At 38.1% G+C, this 20,220-nt stretch overlaps 1 protein-coding gene across 2 annotated transcripts in view; it reads right to left on the reverse strand.

Annotated features, from left to right (window-relative positions):
- Positions 1 to 1,252: 1,252 nt before the first annotated feature.
- Positions 1,253 to 20,220, reverse strand: part of HS1BP3 (HCLS1 binding protein 3) — a 96,240-nt gene continuing 77,272 nt past the window's right edge. For both annotated transcript variants that reach the window (XM_087917870.1, XM_087917872.1), the window contains exon 7: positions 1,253 to 2,086. In XM_087917870.1, coding sequence (XP_087773996.1) covers positions 2,026 to 2,086 — 61 coding nt within the window. In that variant the 3' untranslated portion in view covers positions 1,253 to 2,025. The remainder of the gene's footprint in view (positions 2,087 to 20,220) is intronic.

Below are 20,220 nucleotides of genomic sequence, written 5' to 3' on the forward strand. Positions count from 1 at the left end.
GTTTCAAAGGAGATGAATGGCATGGAAAATCCAGTGAAGAAAGGCTGAGAGACTTGATTAGAATTAGAAGATTAAGCAGAAGTAAGGGAATGCTGTTGGGAAACCAGGATAGTCCAAATTAGAATTGGGGGTGGGTGGGATGTTGTTGTTGTAGGAGATGGAATTTTATTTCTGCATCTTTTTGCTGTCAACCAATCACTGTCTGAATGTTTATAGCATGGATCCGCTAACCCTGGTGTCTCATAGGATTTAGTATTCTAATACACTGACTTATGTTACAGCTGGCAAACAGAGGATTAAGAATAAATGAATAAAGAAATAAAGAAATATATACACTTATGCTTCTTTTAATAAGGTAGATAGATGTGGGGGGGGGGGAGAAAGAAAATTCAAATCCTCTCCATGACTGGTTTTCTTTGTTATCTTCTGGGAGGAGGCTTCGAAGCATCCAAAGCAGAACAACTAGATTCTGTGATAGCTTTACAGCACATAGTATCAATCTTGTTAACTCTCAAGACTCTTTTTTCCTGCTGTATATTGAAACTGGTCTGTGATTAATACATACGCACACACGACACACACATATGTATAAATATATGTGTGTATGTGTTTATATATTTCATATGTATATGTAATGCATCTATGTGTATGTAGACACATATGAATGGGGTACTTACATGTATGGTATTCAGCTTTGTTCGGGTATTTTCCCACGTCATTGTAGTTGTGCTTTTAAAGTTGTAGCAATGTTTTGGTAGAATCTCATCTGCCATTATCAGGCTTCTGTATTGTGTTTGTCTGCTGAAATGTTGCTACAACTTTAAAAGCACAACTATAATGACTTGGGAAAATACCCGAACAAAGCTGAATACTATGTATGTATGTATGTATGTATGTATGTATGTATGTGGAATTCGGCTTTGCTCGGGTATTTTCCCCGTCATAGTAGTTGTGCTTTTAAAGTTGTAGCGATGTTTCAGCAGAATCTCATCTGCCATCGATGGCAGATGAGATTCTGCTGAAACGTCGCTACAACTTTAAAAGCACAACTACTATGACGTGGGAAAATACCCGAGCAAAGCCGAATTCCATACATGTAAGTACCTGTGAAAACTTAAGAAAACATATATATGTATATGTATATATGTATATATGCATATGCATATGCATATACACATGCATGCATACATACATACATATATATATATACATACATACAGAGAGAGAGAGAGAGAGAAAACAGACATCAGAATTTCATTTTTTAATGTGCACCAGTATGTTCACAGGAAAAAGGGACAAGGTTATCTTACCTTATCTTAAAAATAATCAGATGGATAAACGAAACATGTACAAATGTGATAACAATCATTTTATCAATCATTGAAAAGCTTGAAAATAATTGTTAAACTGTACACACAGACTTGGGAGCAAAAACATTTGGTTGTGTGACTGGACCTGGGTCCCTGAATGTGATAAGGGCCCCATTTCTTGGCCCTGTATTAATACTGATGTCCTTAGTTCTACTTAGTAACAGTGCACATTTATTTTGAATTGTTTTAAATTTATTTTTATGTTTTATGGTGTATGCCTGTCCAGAATCACTTGTCGAGATGGAAGGCTATTGAAATTAAATCAATAAATAAAAATCATCAGATGAAATTGTGAGGAAAAACTTTTATGCGGAAAAAGTGACTTTAACACACAAAAAAGAAAAGAACAAAACTATGCAGTAATAAAAGCCTTATGAAGAAATGACCTGTTTGCAAACTAAGACCTGCTTCTTGATGATCAAAACAAGCAACCGAGGGAGTGGACGACCCGGGAGGAACTTGGGGTGGCTTAAAATGACGCCTGCATAGCCACCTGTTGGGGATGTAATTCTAGATTTCTCCGGAGCACTTCCTTCTCTTGCGTGCCATGATGCTTGTCTGTCACTGTAGAGCTTGATCACTCAATCCTCTTTCCAGGCACCAGAGATTTAGGCCCACCCCAGGAAACCTGAAAACCCCATTCCTTTGTCTTATTTTATTTTGACGTTCTTAATCCACTCCGCAACTTCAGCTTCACCAAGTGGATTATGCAGCTCCTAAAAGAAAGTAAAAACAGTTCAACGAGAATGCTCATTGCCCGCTGTGTAAAAAGTTAGCAATTATCACTCGGTAAGAGAATTTGCTTCTACCTGAACCCAAAATCTGCTCGGTTGCCTAAATGAGCATTGGGGAGGGGAGGGCAAAAAGGAGGATTCTGGAAAAAGAAAGTCCAGCAGCTGCCTGTCTTGGCCAGCAGCATGAAACAGCAATTACAGTGCTGCCAGACAGTGTGGAGCCTCTGTTTTTAACACCATTAGCTCTGTCATGGCTTAATAAATGCATTAGAATGTACTATGGGGAGGGGGGAGAAATTTCACCATCGCAGTGCTTGGAGAGGTAGAAAAAAATAATACAGACTGCATTGATAACCGAGAAATGTGTCTCATTCAGAGAGTTTGTTTCTGGTTAAGAGAAAATGAGATGCCACTGCTAGTTTACAGGATGAGCGGGCAATCTTTCCACACGAGCCCCCAGAGTTCATAGGGGTCATGGCAAGACAGTAATAGAAGGAGGTGGCACAAAAATGTGGAGCTGAAATCTTTTAATCATTTGGGGTCTTCTGTAGGGCCAGCTGGGAAACTGTCTTCAAATAGGTATGGTGCGCTTACCAGGGTGTATTTTAGAGCTTTTTGTGGGAGGGGAAAAGTAAAAATGATCCTTAGCCCTAAATTGCCTTTTCTTGCTGAATTTCTGCATTTGGGAAGTTTTGAGGCTTGCTGAAAGAGCACCATGCGGCCTGTGGGTTCCTTACCTCTGAACAGAGTCTTGAGTTTTGATGTTTCTTTGTGGTGTCCCACAAAGACCCAAAACATTATCCCGAATTCACCACATATATTTTCTGGAAACCACCCTGGAATGGTCTTTGTAGAATGTTTGTTAACCTCTTTGCATTTAGCCTCATTAAATCTGATTCATTAAAAAAAAAAAATTCCTCATAAGAGTTGCTAATGGAAAAAGCCCCCAGTGATTCTCCTAAGTTTATTTGTGAGTAATCATATAAAGAACATATGAAGTGTTTTATTTATGGACTGGAAAACTAAAGAGACATTGTTTGGCAAAGAAGAATAGACTTTGCTCATCAAAATGAACAATGTGGAAAGGAAATTCAAAGCAATGTTCCAATTTTACAAATCAAAATAAATGAATTTCAGTGTAATGTTTAACTCTGTATAAACAAAATAGAAATGAGGTGGAGCAAAATGGATGCTGTTTCCATTTAGCTCCAGGCCTCATCTGATGAAGGTTGGTTGTTCTTAAATTCACCTCTAAGAAGCAAATGGAAACGTGGAGGATTCAGTCATACACTTTCTACTATTTTATCCAGTTTTGTATGGTCTGAACATGGGTGTCTATAAGATGGGGCAAATGGCATCAATCAAGATGACACACATGATAGCAGTGTTCCAATATTTGAGGGGCTGCCACAAAGAAGAAGAGGTCAACTGATTTTCCAAAGCAGCAGAAGGGCAGGACAAGAAGCCATGGATGGAAACTAATCAAGAAGAGAAGCAACCCAGAATTAAGAAGAAACTTCCTGACAGTGAGAACAATCCACCAGTGGGATGCCTTGCCTTCAAAGGTTGTAGGTATTCCATCCCTGGAGGCTTTTTAAGAAGAGATGGATAGTCATTTATCTGAAATGGTATAGGTTATCCTGCTTGAGCAAGGAGGGTTGGACTAAAAGACCTTCAAAGTTCCTTCCAATTCTGATGATGTTCTATGTTCATTAAAATGACAGTGTGATTTGATTCAGAAGCCATTAAATATGAAGTATTGAAGATATGCATTAAGGGCAAAGCTTTAGTATTTCAAATCCTACTGAGTATATCACAGGCAATAATTGGGATAGAAAATTAAGATCTTTAACACACACTGCCCCTGTTTGTGAGATGGTGAATCTAAAAGCAGGTCCACTTTTATCTTCTCAGCTTGCTTACTCTCTAACTCTTGGGCTAATAGGATATAAGAACTAAATTTTCCTTTCCTGTCTCCCCTTCCCTATCCTAGGACTTCCTATAAGCAATCTTTTATTTTCCTCGATAAAGTTACAAAGAGTTGTTTCACTGATCCTTGTTCAGGTTACATTTCCCATTCCCATAATACATGTAGTTACTTCCAATACAAAAAATGTTAGCAGCGGTTCAGAGCAGTATAAATGGATTTAACAAACAAACAACAAAAAAGACCCATAGATACTAAAAGAAGAATTTTAATAAGTGATATTGTATCGAGGCACCTTTAAAGGGAAAAAAACCAAAACCAGGGACCTAAACAGCAGCATGTGTGTTAGGAATACACACACACTCCATTATTACATGGATTGTTAATATCAATTATTGTGGAACAGAAATTGTAGATTGTTATATTTTTCTTTTGTGATTCTTGAAATACATTGTTAGTTCATCTTGAATATCTTTGTTAAAAAGGAGGCCACAAAACAAATATTTATCAGTCCATAGAGCAAAACCCACTTGGTAGTGGATGCAAGAGACAAATGTGATAATTAATCTTTCAAACAAAACATTAAATAAGAATGAAATCGGGCTGATATGTAAAGAGTTTATTTTATGCTGATCCCAAATGCAATCTGCCACAGGCCAGATCTGACTTTTTTTTCATTCATGATAATAGTAAGGCTTAAATATTATTTTAAAGAGTGCTTGTTCAGACAAATTGAATAGTTTTCAATCCAAGTTTACATTTAACTTTTCTGAATCTAAACTTCACAGATAAACATGCAAGGAACTGGCCAGCAAATATATATATATAAAACAGTTTAAAAGAAAGAATAATTAACACTGCTGAAAACAGCTATTAAATAATATTTTCCCCACACCTCCCCTTGTGGAAGCTTTTCCTGACTTGTTATTCTCCAGAAACATTAAAAACTCTCACAATCTTCACCTAGTGTAGCTAATGAAAGTAGTTTCAGTACTGCATCTCGGTTCTGCCTTCTTATAATAATCATGTTATAATCTAAAACTCTATCTCACAGCCTTCAGAGTTGGCTGGTGCATGGTCTGTTTTTGCCTAAGGATCCCCTAACAACAATTGCATCGTCAGGAATGTATTGTCTATGCTGTTATTTTAGCCTGAGGAAATAATAACAACCCGCTGAAAAAGTAAATGAAACCTGTCTGCTTTGGCTGGTTTTCTATAGCGGTTTTGGCATTCTATCTTACTTGATCTGGTTTACTATTGATCAGTTGTCATGGCTTTAATTGTATATCTATTGCATGGATTTAGAAGACTTTAGAAACTCACAAGATAGGAACATAACAAAAAGCCTTCACAGAATTATCATTGCATTTGTACAAACTTTCCAGCCTTTTGTTCTTTCTAGTTTTAAGTCCCAACTTTCCCTTCTTTTTACATTTGTGTGTTGTGTGACATATAATTTTAAGCCATATTGAATTCTTATAGTTGTATAAGCATTTGTACACAAGCCTATGCAGATGTTTATCTCTGATCTTCTGACCGATACTGGTTTTAGTACATCGGGGTTCAGTATTTCAATTTCATTGACACCAGTTTTAGAAAGTTTCCAAAAGTTATATGCTAGACAGATTTCTTCATTCTTACTCATATTTTATCATTTCAAAAATCAGTTACCAGCCATATCAAATAATACAATCATTTTTTTTTAAAGTGGGTGAAACGTACAAAAGCAAGAAAAGATATAACCTACAATTTAAGTCAAATTGTCCAGTTGTCAAAACACAATTCACAAAATTGGTCTTTTGCTCTTTAGGATCTTGAAAAAAATTGAAAGACCCATGCTATCAAAATAAATTTTGTTTGAGTTCCTCAGTCAGGTGTAATTCTGACTGAGTAATTAATAAATTAATAAAATTAATAAAAAATAAAGGTGTAATTAAGTTCGCCTCAAGATGGCGTTGATGATGGCCGCCTTGATGAAATGCTCTCTAATGGTTTTTTTATTCCTTATTATTATCTACAATTCACTACTGATTTCATACTCACCAGACCATCTGCTAAGAAATAGGCAATGTTCCCTTAAGGAGCAGCTTTCTGATTCCCCACCCCCACCTGTCTTTGCAAATGAGGAGGAGATTCTAACCAATTCCCCGGTGCTATGGATTACAACAAAGAAAGCAAAGAAGTGACCACGCCGGAAGAGGAGATGAGGTAAATGAGCCAGAACTTTAAACAGACTAAGGAACAGGGAAAAAAAAAACTCCCCTCCCTTCAATCTTTCTGTCTAATTTACGCTCCCTGGCTAACAAAATGGATGAAATTCATCTCTTAAATAGATGGAATTCTGATTTTCATAATTCAGCTGTTTTTTGTTTTACTGAAACCTGGCTTAATCCACAAATTCATGGGGTCAACACCATATACATCCCAGGATTTCAGACATTTAGATCAGACAGAATTGAAGAGACATCAGGTAAAACAAAGGGTGGAGGATTATGTTTATATATCAACAGCAGCTGGTCTCAGGATATAACTATAATATATAAGTTTTGTGATGAAAACCTAGAGTCTTTACACATCAACTGCAAGCCATTTTACTCTCCACATGAATTCTCCTCATTTCTCCTAATAGCTGTGTATGTTCCTCTACAAGCCTGTGTAAACAAGGCATTATGAACTCTTACTGATCAAATTATGGAGGCTGAAGCCAAACACCCAGGTTCCCTTCCCATCATTTTAGGAGATTTCAATCAAGCAAATTTAAGGAAAGAGCTCCCAAAATATTTCCAGCATGTAAATTGTCCCACCAGAGGCAAAAATACTTTAGACCACTGCTCCACAACAGTAAAAGATGCTTATAGGTCTTTACCACGAGCAGCTGTGGGACACTCTGACCATTTCATGATTCATCTTGTACCTGCCTACAGACAAAGACTTAAAATCATTAAACCAACAATTAAATCAGTGAAGACTTGGTCGGATGAGGCAAAGCTGAAACTCCAGGCCTGCCTTGATTGCACTGATTGGAATGTTTTTGAAGATGCCTCTGCAGACCTAGATAAGCTCACAGATACTGTAACATCATATGTTAGCTTCTGTGAAGACTTATGTGTACCAACAAGGAACCTGCAAATATATAGTAACAATAAACCTTGGTTCACAGCTAAACTTAAGCAGCTACATCATTCCAAAGAGGAAGCCTACAGAAAAGGAGACAGAATGCTATACAACCAGGCCAGAAACATATTAACAAGAGAGATCAGAGCAGCAAAAAGAAGCTACTCTGAAAAGTTAAAGAATCAATTCTCAACAAATGAACCAGCAAACATGTGGAAAACTCTTAAAAACATCACTGGCTTCAGCAAACCTCCTTCCCAGGCAGAAGGAAATCAACAACTAGCAGATGACCTGAATGTGTTTTACTGCAGGTTTAAAAAGAAACTACAGCCACCTATCTCCACAACCCACATCTCAAACACACCAACAACAGCCAAGCCTCCTACAACTGGCTCCAATCCATTGGGCTCACAACCTCTGGTGATCACAAAAAAAGAAGTGCAAGATCTATTACACAGACAGAAGCCAGGAAAATCACCAGGGCCAGACAAGATAACTCCTTCTTGCTTAAAAGTCTGTGCTGACCAATTAGCCCCCATCTTCACCCGAATCTTCAATAGATCACTAGAGATGTGCTATGTTCCTTCCTGCTTCAAATGTTCTACCATCATTCCAGTGCCAAAGAAGCCCTCCATCAAGGAACTGAATGACTACAGACCAGTTGCTCTAACATCTGTAGTTATGAAAATCTTTGAAAGGCTTGTGCTGTCCCACCTGAAAACCATCACGGATCCGCTGTTAGATCCCATGCAGTTTGCATACTGAGCAAATAGATCGACAGATGATGCTGTTAACATGGCTCTGCATTACATCCTACAACACCTTGAATCTCCAAATACCTACGCAAGGGTCCTCTTTGTAGACTTCAGTTCAGCATTCAATACCATCATTCCAGACACTCTTCTAAGTAAATTAAGCCAACTAGCGGTATCTGAACACACTTGTAAGTGGATCAAGCTTCTTAACAGACAGGAAGCAACAGGTGAAGCTAGGCAGAATCACAACTGATACCTCTACAATCAGCACAGCCCCCCCCCCACAAGGCTGTGTGCTATCTCCACTTCTCTTCTCCCTATATACCAATGACTGCATCTCAAACGATCCATCTGTTAAAATACTGAAGTTTGCTGATGACACAACAGTGACTGGTCTCATTCGAGACAATGATGAATCTGCATACAGACAGAAGGTTATACAATTTGCCTCATGGTGTAACCAGAACAATCTGGAACTGAACACACTCAAAACCGTAGAAATGGTGGTAGACTTTAGAAGAAACCCTCCCATACTACCACCTCTTACAATACTAGATAACACAGTATCAACAGTAGAGACCTTCAAATTTCTAGGTTCTACTATATCACATGACCTAAAATGGACACCTAACATCAAAAACATCATCAAAAAAGCACAACAAAGAATGTTCTTTCTGCGCCATCTCAGAAAGCTCAAATTGCCCAAGGAGCTGCTGATACAGTTCTACAGAGGAATTATTGAGTCTGTCATCTGCACCTCTATAACTGTCTGGTTTGGTTCTGCAACCCAACAGAACAGACACAGACTTCAGAGGATAGTTAGGACTGCAGAAAAAATAATTGCTACCCACCTGCCTTCAGTTGAGGACCTGTATACTGCACGAATCATAAAGAGGGCTATGAAAATATTTACAGACCCCTCACATCCCAGACATAAACTGTTTCAACTCCTTCCCTCAAGATGACACTATAGAGCACTGCACACCAGAACAACTAGACACAAGAACAGTTTTTTCCCAAAAGCCATCACTCTGCTAAACAAATAATTCCCTCAACATTGTTCAACTATTTACAAAATGTACACTTCTGTTACCTTTAATCTTCTCATCACTCCTTATCACCCATCCTCTCCCACTTGTGATTGTAGGGCTGTAATTTTGTTGCTTCTATCCTTACGATTTATATCGACTGTTTCCTAGTATGCTTTGATTGTTGATTGTACCCTATGACTATCATTATGATTCTTGATTCTTAACGAATGTACCTTTTCTTTATGTATAGAGTATTTACACCAAGACAAATTCCTCGTGTGTCCAATCACACTTGGCCAATAAAGTATTCTATTCTATTCTATTCTATTCTATTCTATTCTATTCTATTCTATTCTATTCTATTCTATTCTATTCTATTGATAGATTAACAGATAAGTTATTTTTGTGTTGATTAAATTAGCAACACCTTGTTAAAAACTAGAACTATTCAGATTCATCTACAGTATTGTGCGTTTCAATCCATGTCCTTTTTCCCCTTTCACCAGTTCGTTTTCTGTAAATCACAAAATGGTGTACCTGTTGTTAGTCAGATTCTAAATGTTGTGAGCTTTATTTATTAGAGATTCCCAACAGCTTTCAAAGGCAGCCTTATGCTGAATGTATTGCAGTAATCCAACGTAGACAATTACTAGTGCAAAGCTAATGAGGCAAGATTCAGCTCCTCTATCAATCTAAACTAGTGAAAACTATTTCCGGTCACTGTAGCCATCTCAATTCTCACAGTACAAAATTCAGGATCCCCAAACTGAATATGCAATATTTCAGTAGGGCTACAACCCCATCCAAAACCAATTTAAGCCCATTACCTGGATTGCTTACCTGTGATCATTTTATCTAGATTGAATGTGTTCATTCTCATCAATTTACATTTCCCTAAGGAGCTCAACTAATCAATATTTAACTATACCCTTGGAGGTGGTTTGAGGCTATAATTCTGTGCATACTTACCCTGAAGTAAACCCTATTGAATATCATAGCTCAACCTATTGAATACAAAGGTTCTTACCCTGAAGTAAATATACTCATGATTGATCCTTTGAAGAGAGTGACTGAAACAAGGCTATCTCAGGGCTGTCAAACACCTGGCCCAAGGGCTGGATATGTCACATGGTGGCCAAGCCCACACCTGGTTTGCCAAGGGGGGGGGGAATCCCAATATGTTATGTGACGCCGCCATGATGACATGAGTTTGAAACCCCAGGAATATCTTGTGAACCTGGTATGGGGGAGGCATCTGGACTCTTCTTTAAACCAATTAGCTTAGCCTTCTCTAAATGATGCTCTCAGATGTGCTGGGCTACAAATCTCACCACAATAGTGTCTGTCATGGTAGGAGCTGTAGCTATATCTCTGGAAGACATCAAGATAGAAAAAGCTAATTTATCCATGTGCAATACAGGCTAAATACAGTAAGTATTAGTCTTCTAATACATCCTTTTTCCACTAGACACAAGACAAAGGGTTTTGTCATCTCATTTCTTGGAGAATTACTTAATGTACATTTGATGAACAATCCTTGAGCCACTTACTAAAGCCACTTGCCCTTTCCACTTTTGTCAACATTTATCCCTCCCCAATCATATGGCAAATTTGGCTTCACACACCTTTTGGCATGGATTATTGGCTGTTCTTAAGACGATGTAGAGCACTTAATATTTTACACTTTTGTCTCAAAATCTAGTTCAGTATTCAGCCCCATCCCTTTCTTTTTTAAAAAATTAGCTTGTCATATTGCTGTTTGGCCTGTTCAAATTTAGGAGATTATTTCCCAAAGATATTAAAGCATTAATATATTCTGTCAATGCATAAGTAGCCACTGAATGCTCAATAGTACTGGCCTCGTTAACAGAAGCTGTGTCTGTGAGGTGTGCAAAGTTGGAAGTCATTGGCCTTCGGTGCCCTCATTCATACAGAAACAACATGTGTAAGGCAGTAACCATAGCCCTGTTCTCTTTAAATCCATTTTTCTTTATCTTGCTTTGAGATGAGACTGCTCATTTTTCTCCAAATAGCTGATAATGTTGGATGCTGGACTTCCTGACCTTCTGATGAAACACAGTGAAAACATTAAAAAAAAAGAACCCTAACCAAACAATGTTTATTTTTTTCACCTGCAAGGCTTTATAAGTGTTGATCCATTGGATGACAATTAAGTATACAACGGGAAATACAGGTAATCCTCGATTTACAACTATTTGTTTATTTGAAGTTACAATAGCACTGAAAAGGGGGATCTATAATGATTTGTTGTAGCCAATTCACCACAGGACAACTCACCATAGGACAACTTGCTGCGGGACAAGAGTTACACTAATATCAAAGAAATTGTGGAATAGAATCATTAAAGAAAGGAAGGGTCAGAATGAAATGTGAATGGCAAAAATTAAAATATTTTAAAATTTATTTTCAATAATTAAATAGAGTTATTAAATTTTCCCTCAATGAGTTGGCAGGTGACAAGATGGCCATGGCGAGTTGTCCTCCAGTGAGGGCTGAGGAAGTTAGCTATGGCAGCCCATTCCCCTGAAAATGTCCCATTCCCCTGAAAAAGTGACATGGCTGATCTTCACACTTGTGAATGTCATGGCATCCTCACAATTACTTGATCAAAATTTAGGCACTTGGCAACCAGCATGTTTTTATGATGGTTACAGCATCCCAGGGTGATGGGATCACCATTTGGGACCTTCCCAACCAGCTTCCAACAAGAAGAAGCCAGATTTGCTTAACAATTTACAATGATTTGCTTAACAACCTTCACAAAGAAAGGTTGCAGATTCAGGTGTGACTCACTTAAAAACCACCTTGATTAGGAATGGAAATTCTGATTCCAATCGTGGTCATAAGTTGAGGACAACCTGTATCTAATACATATTGATGTCATATGTCAGCTTTCCTTGAGATGAGTAACTCTCATTTTTGCCAGTCAGCACAGACACATGGAGGATACCAGATGACAGTAGTGCAAGACCGATGAGAGATATAGTAGATAATTGCCAGAGAGGGAATATACTGCGGTATTAAACCTACTAGCTTGTTAAAAGCCTGGGAAAGGACATGCATTTTTCCAAATGGAAGGAAAGATCCATGTATCTGCTGAAGATTGCAAACCAGACCTGGGGCAACAGTGGCAGCTGCAGCAAACTGCATGACACCAGAATGCCGATACCCATGTGATGACACAATTATACAAATACGGCCAAAGGATATTTGTTTCAAGAGGTCTGGTGCAAGCATATTAGCATAATTAATCCTTTGTTCCTCACCCTTGGATGTCCATGCCTGGGAGCAATGCAGAAGAAGAGTATCTCCTTGGTGTTGGATTCAAATTGGGATGCAAAATAAATAGCAGTCCATGAGAAGAAAGTTTACGTGAGCTGAAGATTTAATTCACTGGGATGAATGCTAGGAATAGCATTGATTTTCCTATTTTGTTTGTTCAAATTTGTGATTTTTGTTTGACAAATAAAATAAAATATATTGGGGGGAGAAGAACTCTAGCACGACCTGACACAAATTCTGCTCAGAACTAAATTCTCTTGGTTCAGTAAGTCAAGATCATGGCCTATTAGAGTTGTTTATTATTATTATTATTATTATTATTATTATTATTATTATTATTATTATTATTATTATGTAAAATGATTGATTTTCCCCACAGTTGCCACATTTAACCAATGATGTGGGTGCTGGACCTATTTCTACTTGTAGTGTCATTCTGTGCTGCAGATGAGCCATGAAACACGTGGATCTTAACAATAGGTTCTAATTTCATCTGATCTATTTTTTCTGAATTCGTGGCTAGAAAGGCAATTTTCTAAGTGTGAGAATGGTCTTCACAGGCTTTACGTTAAAAAGAAAAGATTTGGCAATCCAGGGGTTCCAACTATTTCTGCAGAACAAGAAGCTCATGCCTCACAATATTCCACCTCCACCGACTTCTTTTTCAAGAGGGTTTGGCAATTACAGCTTAGCAGAGAGAGGGAAGTTCTCTTCCAGAGCCATTTTGTAGTTTGTATTTTAGATTTATGGCCTGCTGTTATTTATACTAAGCGCACTGGTGCAGAACCTCTTTTCTGATAGCCCAGATGGATGGCGTACCCAGGATGGAATAGCACAGTATAAAGGCAGCAGAAGAGAATGTTCTAGCTAGGCTGAAGGCAAATGGTAAAAACCCACAATTTAAAGCAAACTGTTCAGACATGGGAGCCTTGCTTTGGGCACAGCAATATGAAGAATTGTGCCAGTTTAGCTCCACTTCAGAGAAGAAAGTGCACATGAGATCGAAGGATAGGATGGCTTGCACATGTTTACCTTTTTCAGCCATCTAAACCAAAATGCCACTAAAGGTAGAAATGGATCGCTTCAAAAACAAATTGTGCTCACCAGCCATTGCACACATTTCAGAGACACATCTGGCTATATCCAAAGATGAAAAAAAAGAATCCACAGAAAGCTGAAGACTAGCCAAAAGTATCCTCATGTAAGATATTTATTTATAAAGGCACACTTCATAAAACTTAAGCATGCTTTTTCTCTCCTTTGTGTATATGTTGTAGAAGAATTTAAGCAAAATGAACATTAAAAAATGTTTAGCACGGAACTTCTGGGCCATAGCAAGAGTTCCCATTATCTCAGCCATTGATTTGCAAGCGTTTGCATAGATTTGCTTCTACAATAATGGCCAAATTTTAAGAGGAAGTTGTTCAGTCAAGTAGAATTAATGAAAAGTTGTGATTTAACATTTAACGATCAGGCACAAGCAACCAGACTGATACATGTAGAGTTTAAGCTAACTACATATCTCAACAGCAGTGAGGATTATATTTGCACAATACTGGAAAGGTGAATCACTGTTGTTGATCATTTTAATTAATTAATAAAATTCAATTATACAGTTGTTAAGTGAATCTAGCTTCTCCATTGACTTTGCTTATCATAAGGCTGCAAAATATCATCATGTGACTTCGGAACCTTGCAACCATCAAAAATATGAGTCAGTTGCCAAGTGTCTAAATTTTGATCATGTGACCATGGAGATACTGCAACAGTCGTTAGTGTGAAAAACAGTCATAAGTCACTTTTTTCACTACCATTGCACACCAGAACTAGACACAAGAATAGTTTTTTTCCCAAACGCCATCACTCTGCTAAACAAATAATTCCCTCAACATTGTCCAACTATTTACAAACTCTGCACTACTATTACTAATAATCTTCTCATCACTCCTTATCACCCATCCCCTCCCACTTGTGACTGTATGACTGTAACTTTGTTGCTTGTATCCTTACGATTTATATTGACTGTTTCCTAGTATGATTTGATTGTTTATTGTACCCTATGACTATTATTAATTGTTGTGCCTTATGATTCTTGACTCTAAATGAATGTATCTTTTCTTTTATGTATACTGAGAACATTTGCACCAAGACAAATTCCTTGAGTGTCCAATCACACTTGGCCAATAAAGAACTCTTCTAGTCTAATCTAGTCTAGTCTAGTCTAGTCTAACTTCAAACAGTTGCTAAACAAATTTGTAAGTTGAGAATTAGCTGTATGTGCGAACTTTAATTAAAATTATTCATTATTATTACAAAATAATAATTAAATTAAATAATATTAATTAATAATAAATAATAAATTAAATAATATTATTACAAAATTATTATTAAAAAAAAAGAGATTCAACTGAAGAGAAAAATGTTCTCATCTGCAATTGTCTACAGAGGATCTATGCCTAGCCCCACCTATTTCTAGTCTGGTAAATACTGACAGCAAGATGGTTTCGCTTTTCCAATTCCTGTCTTAGTTATTATTGTGCACAGCCATTCTGTCCCTGGCAATGCCAGTCATACTAACCTCCCCATGGGAGATCCCCTTTGGCATGAACAGCGAAAGCAAATATTTCACTTGGCATTGAGAAGTAACAGCGCAGCAAACGTGAGGGAATATATGCATGCATATGTAAGCCTAAGGCTAAAAAGTCTATCTATTCATATTCAATTGGACTTGTTTTCCTTATGTTCAATCATGTCTGATTCTCACTGCCTGGACTCAGCTCTGCAGTTTTCTTGGCAAGGCTTTTTTAGAAGTGGTTTGCCATTGCTTCCTTTCTAAGTTTGAGAGAAAGTGACTGGTTCAAGGTCACCCAGTTAGCTTTATGCCCAAAATGTCAAAGGAATTTAGTCTTCCAGTTTCTAGTCTGATACCTTAACCTTTTCCAGCAAATTATAATTTGCTATGAGTCCTGACAAATCATGGCTTGTTCATTATACGCTTGCTGTTTCTCACTCTAATTTGAAGACAAGTAATGTTTTGCATAAAGTGACAGGCAAATTATGAATTCCATGTGGGGGGGTGGTTAAACTCTGGAATCTGGAGTGCATCAGTTTGCACTTTTCTGACCCCAGTTTCTGAGATTCCACCAACTCCACCTCTTTAATACTAGTTTATAAGCTGGATGGGAAAAAGCAATGTAAAAAAAATTGAATGGAGCAATGAAAAAAGTGTATTGGGGTAGACAAGCACTTTCATGGCATACTTTATTTTCTTTCTCTTTTGTGTGTGGTTTAGAAAACAGAAACCTAGTTTTGAAGCAGAGCTTTTTCCCCTTAAGGCACGGGTGTCAAACCCATGACGTCACATTGCTGTCACATGATATCGCAATGTTTTGTCCCTTCACAGAGCTGGGGTGGGTGTGGCCTGTGCATGACATATCCGGCCCACAGGCCACCAGTTTGACACTCCTGCCTTAAGGGCTGCAATATATACCAGAGTCAAAGATATGTATCCATTATTCTCTCTCAGGCACTCCTTTTCTTTCTTTTCTTCTGATTTGTCTTCCATTTTCCTCTCTTTCGAGTTCCTTTAATTATTTATTTGCTTGGCTTAGATGCAACCTGACTGAAATTGACTCTGGGCAGCCTCATCATAAAAATAAAATAACAACAAAATGCAATCAAAAGAGTAAAAAGGGACTGAATAAATTCATGAAAGACAGGCCTCGGTTATTAAATGAATATTATCCAGGGTTTGGACAGAATCTCTCCAAATGCTAGTTTCAGAGGAATAGCGGTGGGAGAGGTTTTGATTGATCATTCTAAGAAAATATATGCCAGGTTAAACTCAACCATAGTCTGATCCAGAAGAGCTATTCTTATGTTTTAGGTTTTCTGGAGTTTTATTCATGACATGGATTTCCAGGCATGTTTCTCTTTAAACCATCCTTCTCCGCTCATCAATAACAATGGAATCAGAATGCTTTTATCACGATTGTATATTAGCTGTTGTTTTCTAAAGCACGTGCACGCGCACACACACACACACAAAAATAAGAAAATAAAGTATGCTGTGGAAGTGCTCTTCTACTCCAATACATTACTTCATTGTTCCATTCATTTTGTTGGTTTTTTTCCACATTGCTTTTTTCCATCTTTCATATTTTCTCTCTAATACCTCTGCTTCACTAATTAGAGAGCTGTGGTAATGCATGTGATGGCGGTGTGGTTAAAAAAAAAGGCCTCTTTGCTTCTTCCTGGATGATCAGTGGAACACACATAAAAGCAGCTGAGATGTCCTTCAAGTATCAAGTGATTTATTTTCCTCTGCAGCAAACTACTATCCACACAGATTAGCCTTTTGTGATCCATTGCACCTGAGGACTCGTGCTCTTATATTACACTTGATTGCTGTGGCTCAGTATTTTCTCCTGGATCACATGCCCTCTACTTGATGCTCCCCAGCTGCTCTTGTGCCTTCTATTTCAGGCCCACTGCCAGTTACTCCTTTCATGCCTATAGTATCCCCTCGTCTCAATCCACATCAGCTCCAAGAGCCCAGAGTAATTGTGAGGCAGAATGCTATACTGGTGGTTCTTTGGGCAGCATGAAAGACACGTGCAGCCGGAATGTTGAGTGCAGGGTAGGGCAGTGAACTGGAGCAGGGCCCCCAAAGAGTTACTCCTGTTCCTCAATAGACTAGCCTGAATCAGGTCCAAAAAGCATATTCCAGGGAAAGGAGAAACATCTCTCTAGCAGGTTTTAGCTGCCAATGCTGTTTAATCCTCACCAAGACAGCCAGGGGAAGTATGAGGAGAAAGCAACAGAGGGCCTGCCCCCAGCATTAGAACAAGACCAAAAAAAGACAAAAGTAAGTTTGGCCTCAAGAAAAGTACGTTGACTTTTCAGGATTTATTGTGTTTTGGCAAAGTACCAAGGCCCATCACACCTGCCAACCACAATCTATATGAGCATAGATTCTGGCACTAATCATTCTAAAGTTGTTTAAAATGAATGAATAACATAGCAGCCATTGCACTAATGAAAATTATTTTTAATGTACTTTCTGGCTTTGGCTAGGGGGAAAGTACAGCAAAGCAGTTATATGGATGTGTCCTTTGTAGAAGATGCTATTACTTGCTTAGGCAGACTGGAAATCTTTTTAGGGGATTTTGTGTGTGTGTGTGTGTGGTACATTTATACAAATGGAAGAGAAGGAACCATGTATTCATCTGAAACCTTGGGAAATCAGTGAAATTGGTGGAGATTTCAATAATATCCTGAAATTTCATGGAAAAATCAACAAAATCTCAGGTAAGATTCCATGAGATAGGGTGCCTTCCTGAGATTTCAATCACCTCCTCATTGTTTTAAAATTGTTGTTAATTTTAATTTAATTTAGGCAGGGAGCTCTTTGGAAAGTAAATAAATGTCTAGGTTTCCTTAAACTTGACTTTGATATGCCAAGAAGCAATAGACTCCAGAATGGGTCTTGTTTCTTCTTAGAATATGACCATTTCTTTCCAGTCCATTCCAGAGACTCTTTGATGATCTTCATAAAAATATGTCTCCTCAAAAGATCTCTTGTTGCGACCCCAACTTCCTTTAGTCGATTCCTTCCCATGTAAACCCATGTCTTTTTGACAGAGTGAGACATGATAATCTTTGTAGAGTTTATTTTAAGAGAAGCTCTGGAGCCGTTAATCATTTGTAGCTGTTCATCAGTTTAGGCAAAAATATTCAACTTTCAAGTTCTGTGACCTGATCAGCTCTTGCCCAAAACTCGTTTTATTGATTATGTGGTATAGTGCCATTAATGTCTGATAAGAAACCAATTACATATCGTACATTCAATGAGAATGTACATATATGATAATTTCCAAAATTTCTTTCTTTTTTTAGTATTGTCTTGCTTCTTTCTAGCATATGTGTTTTCTCATTTCCCACCCTATCTATTTCATTAATCATCCACCCCCTGCAAAGCAACACTTTCTAACCCGTAAAACAAAACAAGGAATGATTCTGAACAAACCGTTCTATGATGTTAAGATTATTAGTAACAGAAGTACCAGAACGGGGAGGTGTTGTTTGGAATTCAACAGTTCAAGTTTCATTAGCAAAAAATAAATCAGACACATATTTTGAAAATGTTAACAGGTTGACTATTTATCCGTTTCTGTCCCCATATGTATCAAACAGCTCCTTTGTTTCAATATTCACAAATAACTTAAATATTTCAGCATCATAGCAAGTAAATTAGAGCACATATTTTAACAGATTCAAAAGAAGCTTTTTTAAAAAAAAAAAATACCCTGGAACATCTAATAACAGATTTGGTAAGTTGTTTATAAAAGTAATGGAAGTTGTAATTCAGGACCCTTAAAAGGTTTAATTCTGATTTGGAAAAAATGGTTTTGTACAATTCCAGAAAGCCATAAAAAGAACGGGGATCGTGACAGAAAGGGTGAAGGAGAAAGGAAGGCGATCACACAAAATATCAGCATATGCCACAATGATTGTTTGTTGTTATGTCTGGGCGGTGGGTCCCAAGGAGAGACGAGACTCGAAGTAGTGACAACAGCTCTTTATTAGGAAACCAGATACCGAGACAAGACTCCCAGCCGAGGCAGCTCCTTTTATAGAGCCGGCTGCAGCTAGGCAGCCTATGACATGCATTTGAGCTTGCCGCGCTTGGTTTTACCCAATCGCAGCAGCCGAATAAGAACCAATCAGAACACTTAGTTTTGTCCAATCACGGCCTGGCTTTTCCGGACCAATAGGAATGCAGGCCCAAGAGCCTGCTAGTATGGAACATTTGTGATGCCTAAAATTATCAGTGGATAAGGGAAAATGAGAAAAGGTGTTAGAACCTCACCTGTTACATCATAGGAATTGCTCATAACAAAAATCAGGATGGCAAATTTCATTAATATATTGCATTTAAAAGGGGCACAATAGTATTAGTAATAGTATTAGTATAAGTATTTCGTGTTCCCACTCTCTGCTTTTATGGTAAATATTTTTATACGTTTTTGTAGAATTTCTTTTGATGAAGAATAGTGACGATGGAGAAGAGGAAAATATTTTGCTATCACTCCCATTTCTCTAAGGACATAAGAATATCCCTTCTGCAACAGACCAAGGTCCACCTTTGCTCAGCATTTTGCTTCTCACACTGTCCAACTACACACCTCTAGGGTGGTCTCAAGCGGGAGATGGTTAAGACCACTTCTATTAGAATTTGGGAGACGTGCTGCCCCCATGCCAGGAGAAATAAACATGGAGTTTTCTAGGCTAAAAGCTCTCAACTGAGCTGAATGGTTAAAAAGATGAGTTAAACAGTGAGCCACGGTGGCACAGTGGTTAGAATGCAGTACTGCAGGCTACTTCTGCTGACTGCCGGTGGCCTGCAATTTGGCAGATTGAATCCCAGCAGGCTCAAGGTTGACTCAGCCTTCCATCCTTCCGAGGTCGGTAAAATGAGGACCTGGATTGTTGGGGGCAATAGACGGACTCTGTAAACCACTTAGAGAGGCCGGTAAAATGTTTTTTTTAACAGTGGTGGTATGCTACTGGTTCGGCCTGCTTTGGCCGAACTGGTTAAAAAGCCTCCAATCAGCTGAGAGGAGGGGGAAAAAACCTCCAATCAGCTGAGAGGATAAAAGACCGAAAAACACATGGGAGGGTCACTCCTAGCTTTTCATTTCTTCATCCTCTCAGCTGATTGGCCTGTTAGGTGTGCGCCCTAACAGGTCAATCAGCCCACCAAACAGGTAGCAACTAAGGTGGGATCCCACTACTGGTTTATAAATCTAACTCTAAACAGAACAGATCAATCCATGTCATAATATATTATTTGGGACAGCGAAATAAGATTTATTTAGGCAGAAGCCTCCCGGGGTTACTAATCAAATAGACTGCATGACTTTTCATTCTCTCCCTTCTCAGCCAATGTTCTGTAATTAAACAAACAAACAAAAGGATAGACAA

This window comes from Pseudonaja textilis, chromosome 1, assembly GCF_049901715.1.
Source record: "Pseudonaja textilis isolate UNSWEBS1 chromosome 1, rPseTex1.2, whole genome shotgun sequence".
In the NCBI taxonomy this organism is placed as follows: Eukaryota; Metazoa; Chordata; class Lepidosauria; order Squamata; family Elapidae; genus Pseudonaja; species Pseudonaja textilis.